This window comes from Physeter macrocephalus, chromosome 4 (genome assembly GCF_002837175.3).
Source record: "Physeter macrocephalus isolate SW-GA chromosome 4, ASM283717v5, whole genome shotgun sequence".
NCBI classification, from domain to species: domain Eukaryota; kingdom Metazoa; phylum Chordata; class Mammalia; order Artiodactyla; family Physeteridae; genus Physeter; species Physeter macrocephalus.
This window is the reverse complement of record NC_041217.1, coordinates 105,196,544-105,201,744: the sequence shown is the minus strand read 5'-3', so window position 1 is coordinate 105,201,744 and position 5,201 is coordinate 105,196,544. Positions and strand designations below refer to the sequence as shown.

General features: G+C 40.0%; 1 protein-coding gene across 3 annotated transcripts in view; it reads left to right on the top strand.

Moving 5' to 3' along the window:
* LRRC8C (leucine rich repeat containing 8 VRAC subunit C) overlaps positions 1 to 4,980 on the top strand; it is an 87,723-nt gene extending 82,743 nt beyond the window's left edge. For all 3 annotated transcript variants that reach the window (XM_024119671.3, XM_024119670.3, XM_024119672.3), the window contains one exon: positions 2,256 to 4,980. In XM_024119671.3, coding sequence (XP_023975439.1) covers positions 2,256 to 4,529 — 2,274 coding nt within the window. In that variant the 3' untranslated portion in view covers positions 4,530 to 4,980. The remainder of the gene's footprint in view (positions 1 to 2,255) is intronic.
* Positions 4,981 to 5,201: the final 221 nt, after the last annotated feature.

Below are 5,201 nucleotides of genomic sequence, written 5' to 3'. Positions count from 1 at the left end.
GGAGCACAGGCTCCGGACGCGCAGGCTCAGCGGCCATGGCTCACGGGCCCAGCCGCTCCGCGGCATGTGGGATCTTCCCGGACCGGGGCACGAACCTGTATCCCCTGCATCGGCAGGCGGACTCTCAACCACTGCGCCACCAGGGAAGCCCTCTCTTACTATTTTCTGTTCCAGAGGTTTCCAAGGTAGAGTGCTTGAACTCCAAGAAATATAAAGGATGCCCCATTGAGATGAGATTAAAATGAAAGATTTATGTTTATTTTAAACTTAAAGGAAAAATACTTAAGTTTTCTAATATTTGACATATGGATTGGCAATACTTTATGGATATAATTATAACTAGACATATATATGCCCACAAACGTGGGCATGTTTAACATCAGGTAAGTGATTAAAATGTTTGAAGGCATTCTCAAACATTCTCACACCTCTCTAGCCACTGAACCCTCTGAATGCAATTACATTTGTTTTTCTTCCCTGCCTTCTTTTGATTTACGTAGTAAGTAGTAGCCCCCTGCTATATCTTTTAGGCTGGAGCCTTTATAAATATTTATAAATGAAACTTCCTCTCTTCTCCTAACCTCATTCTTTCATTGTTAGCTGCATAGGATGTGGGGAGAGATAAGCTTTTCCCCTAAAATATGTATAATTTATATAAGGTAATTTGTTACTCAGGATAAAGTCAAATTGAGATCTTTTTGGTTTAATCCTAGAAATTCAATAAAATAAAATAAGAATGTGGGCTCTGGGTCCAGGTGGCCTGGGCTTGATAACATTAAGCAAATTACTTAACCTTTCCGTGGCTTGGTCTCCTCATCTGTGAAATTGGGATAAAAGGAGTACCTGCCTCATCAGGTTAAGGTGACAATTAAAATAATTAATACCCATGACATTATTGGAATAGGATTGCATATTAAATACAACAGAAAGTTTGTTGCTGTCATCACTATAATCACCATCCTTATCTTCATCCCTAGGAGGCATGTGGTCTACACCCAGACCTATGCAACTCTGAATTGGAAGGACTAGTGTCAGTTCTAGATTCATTCACTTTCTCAGCAAATACTGGCGGTCTCCTATGTATCAGACACTCAACTAAGGGTCGGATGCTCCACTGCATTGTCAAACCTTGTAAATACTTCTCTCTATGGGGCTGTATCTCCCATGTCATCAGGTTATGGTCATATTCTCATGCCATAGTAGTCTACTTTGTAATAGAGTCAGTTTCTACTTCTAGAATCAACAAAAAGAGCTTTGCTGTTGCGAAATCATTATACACTATGGATTTTCAGCCATTTGACATAATAAGGTACAAATAGACTTCCCCTGCACTATTAATTCCATGTTATTACCATCAATTTCTTGGTTATTATTCTTTCTCTGAGCTGTTTGCTTATTGTCCAGATGACTGCACTTACGTGTACTTCTTCCTGGGGGTGATTCCTCCAGGTTGATCGAAGGAGTATTTTGCCTCATCCTACCTCATCTTCAGAAAGAATGTGTTCTCTGTTACCCAAACTGCAATCTTATGAGACCGCTGGACATTCTTAGGGCTTAATATTCTTTTCAACAAATTGAAGCATTGGTAGAGGGATAGAAGTTGATGTGATATTTTGTGTGAAAAGCAGCAAGTTTAGACATAACTATTTTACTATCGAACATTTCTGTATTTTTTCATCTTTCTCTGAAGAAATAGTTTTTACAAAAGCTTAGTAAATTCCCATTTTACTGAAGCCATTCACGTTCATCTATGCATGTCGAAGATATGGATAGAAAGAAAAGAGGCAACGATAAAGACAGGAATTTCTCCCGTATTTCCTCCTTTTAATGCTTCTCATACAGAAACTTATATAAATCTCGGGAGCCATCCAATTCAAGACTGAGTCTGATAAGAGGATGTACTTCCCAGACCAATGACTGATTCTCCCAGGCTTCAGTGAGAGAAGAAATGCAAATTTTTTTAAATACATGAATGTTCTTTAAATATTTATTTTGTTGTGAATCGTTCTGTGTCCTAACAAAACTGCTGCGTTTTGTGTCATGAGTTAGACATGGTGAACAAAGATATATCGATACATTTCATTTTTCCAACATGTGGGCTAAGAATAAAAATCTCAGTGCTGGAATTGAACATTGTATTCTCCAGGCAAAGGAAATGGACATTTATTGGATGTTATTGCTGCTTTCTTCACACTAATGACATTATGAAAGCTCTTTGAGTAATATAATTTGAAAATATTATTTCTTTGTTTCAGGTCATGCAAGACAAGATAATCTGCCTTCCAAAAAGAGTGCAGCCTTCTCAGAACCACTCTTCCGTTTCGAATGTCTCTCAAGCAGTGGCCAGTACCACCCCACTGCCTCCACCGAAACCATCTCCTACTAACCCAGTCACTGTGGAAATGAAAGGACTGAAGACAGATTTGGACCTTCAGCAGTACAGCTTTATTAACCAGATGTGCTATGAGCGAGCCCTCCACTGGTACGCCAAGTATTTCCCTTACCTTGTCCTCATCCATACCCTGGTCTTCATGCTCTGTAGCAACTTTTGGTTCAAATTCCCTGGTTCCAGCTCCAAAATAGAACATTTCATCTCAATCCTGGGGAAGTGTTTTGACTCTCCCTGGACCACACGGGCTTTATCTGAAGTGTCTGGGGAGGACTCAGAAGAAAAGGACAACAGGAAGAACAACATGAGCAGGTCCAACACCACCCAGTCTGGTCCAGAAGGCAGCCTGGTCAACTCTCAGTCTTTAAAGTCAATTCCTGAGAAGTTTGTGGTTGACAAATCCACTGCAGGGGCTCTAGATAAGAAGGAGGGTGAGCAAGCGAAGGCTTTATTTGAGAAGGTGAAGAAGTTCAGGCTGCACGTAGAAGAAGGTGATATATTATATGCTATGTATGTTCGTCAGACTGTACTTAAGGTTATAAAATTCCTAATCATCATTGCATATAATAGCGCCCTGGTTTCCAAAGTCCAATTTACAGTGGACTGTAATGTTGACATTCAGGACATGACTGGATATAAAAACTTTTCTTGCAATCATACCATGGCACACTTGTTCTCAAAACTCTCCTTTTGCTACCTGTGCTTTGTAAGTATCTATGGATTGACGTGCCTTTATACCTTATACTGGCTGTTCTACCGTTCTCTGAGGGAGTACTCTTTTGAGTATGTCCGGCAGGAAACTGGAATTGATGATATTCCAGACGTGAAAAATGACTTTGCTTTTATGCTTCATATGATAGATCAGTACGACCCTCTGTATTCCAAGAGATTTGCAGTGTTCCTATCTGAAGTGAGTGAAAACAAATTAAAGCAGCTGAATTTAAACAATGAGTGGACTCCGGATAAACTGAGGCAGAAGCTGCAGACGAATGCCCATAACCGCCTGGAGTTGCCTCTCATCATGCTCTCTGGCCTTCCAGACACTGTTTTTGAAATCACAGAGTTGCAGTCTCTAAAACTTGAAATCATTAAGAATGTCATGATACCAGCCACCATTGCGCAGCTAGACAATCTCCAGGAGCTCTCTCTGCACCAGTGCTCGGTCAAAATCCACAGTGCAGCGCTCTCTTTCCTGAAGGAGAACCTCAAGGTCTTGAGCGTCAAGTTTGATGATATGAGGGAGCTGCCCCCCTGGATGTATGGCCTCCGGAACCTGGAGGAGCTCTACCTGGTTGGCTCTCTAAGTCACGATATTTCCAAAAATATCACCCTTGAGTCTCTGCGGGATCTCAAAAGCCTTAAAATTCTCTCTATCAAAAGCAATGTTTCCAAAATCCCGCAGGCGGTGGTTGATGTTTCCAGCCATCTCCAGAAGATGTGCATACACAACGATGGCACCAAGCTGGTGATGCTTAACAATCTGAAGAAGATGACCAATTTGACAGAGCTAGAGCTGGTCCACTGTGACCTGGAGCGCATTCCTCACGCCGTGTTCAGCCTGCTTAGCCTCCAGGAATTGGACCTCAAGGAAAATAATCTGAAATCTATAGAAGAGATCGTTAGCTTCCAGCACTTGAGAAAGTTGACAGTGCTAAAACTGTGGCATAACAGCATCACCTACATCCCAGAGCATATAAAGAAACTCACCAGCCTGGAGCGCCTCTTCTTTAGTCACAATAAAATAGAGGTGCTGCCTTCCCACCTCTTCCTATGCAACAAGATCCGATACCTGGACTTGTCCTACAATGACATTAGATTTATCCCGCCTGAGATCGGAGTTCTACAAAGTTTACAGTATTTTTCCATCACTTGTAACAAAGTGGAGAGCCTTCCAGATGAACTCTATTTCTGTAAGAAGCTCAAAACTCTGAAGATTGGGAAAAACAGCCTATCAGTACTTTCACCAAAAATTGGAAATTTACTATTTCTCTCCTATTTAGATGTTAAAGGCAATCACTTTGAAATTCTCCCTCCCGAACTGGGCGACTGTCGGGCTCTGAAGCGAGCTGGTTTAGTTGTAGAAGATGCTCTGTTTGAAACCCTGCCTTCTGATGTCCGGGAGCAAATGAAAACAGAATAACTTATTTTTGTTTAAAGTTTGACTGAAACATGCTTATACCAAATACAGTGTAAATAATTAGGTAGTCTTAATGCCTTTCCTATTTTATTATTTTTTTCTTTTTCACACAAAGCAAAATGTACACAAAGACTGAGTAAGGAGTATGTATTTTTAATAAAAATTTAATTGTATTTTTTCAATATTAATATTTTAAAGTTTTATTTGTCCTGGAACCTAATGTATCTATTACTGTTTTCTACTGACAGAAACAGATGGTTCCGTCTGTTTTTTTGTTTTGGTTGTTGTGTTTGTTTTGGTTTTTCAGTTCATTCTTGTGAAGGGAAGGGAATTTTAAGTTGCATGCTTTTGGTGTTTTTTAAATCGATGAAGATATTTTGCCAAGGTCATTTTTAGCTTGTTTACACCTGTACAGGGTCCTTATTTTTGTTTTCATTGTATGTGTACCAAGGAATCTGTGCTAGTTATTTTAATTCCAGCTGCTTTCTCCATTGGCCAAGTATTTCATTCTACAGAAAACACTTCTCTGGAGTGTAAACTCACATAAGGGCATTGTCATAGACTATTATTTTTGAAATTTCCCCTTGCCTCCAACAGAACCCTAAATTCTATTCTTTCACATACCTGACAGTTATTTATCCTTAGGCAAGGATTTTGTAAGTGAGTAAAGACAAT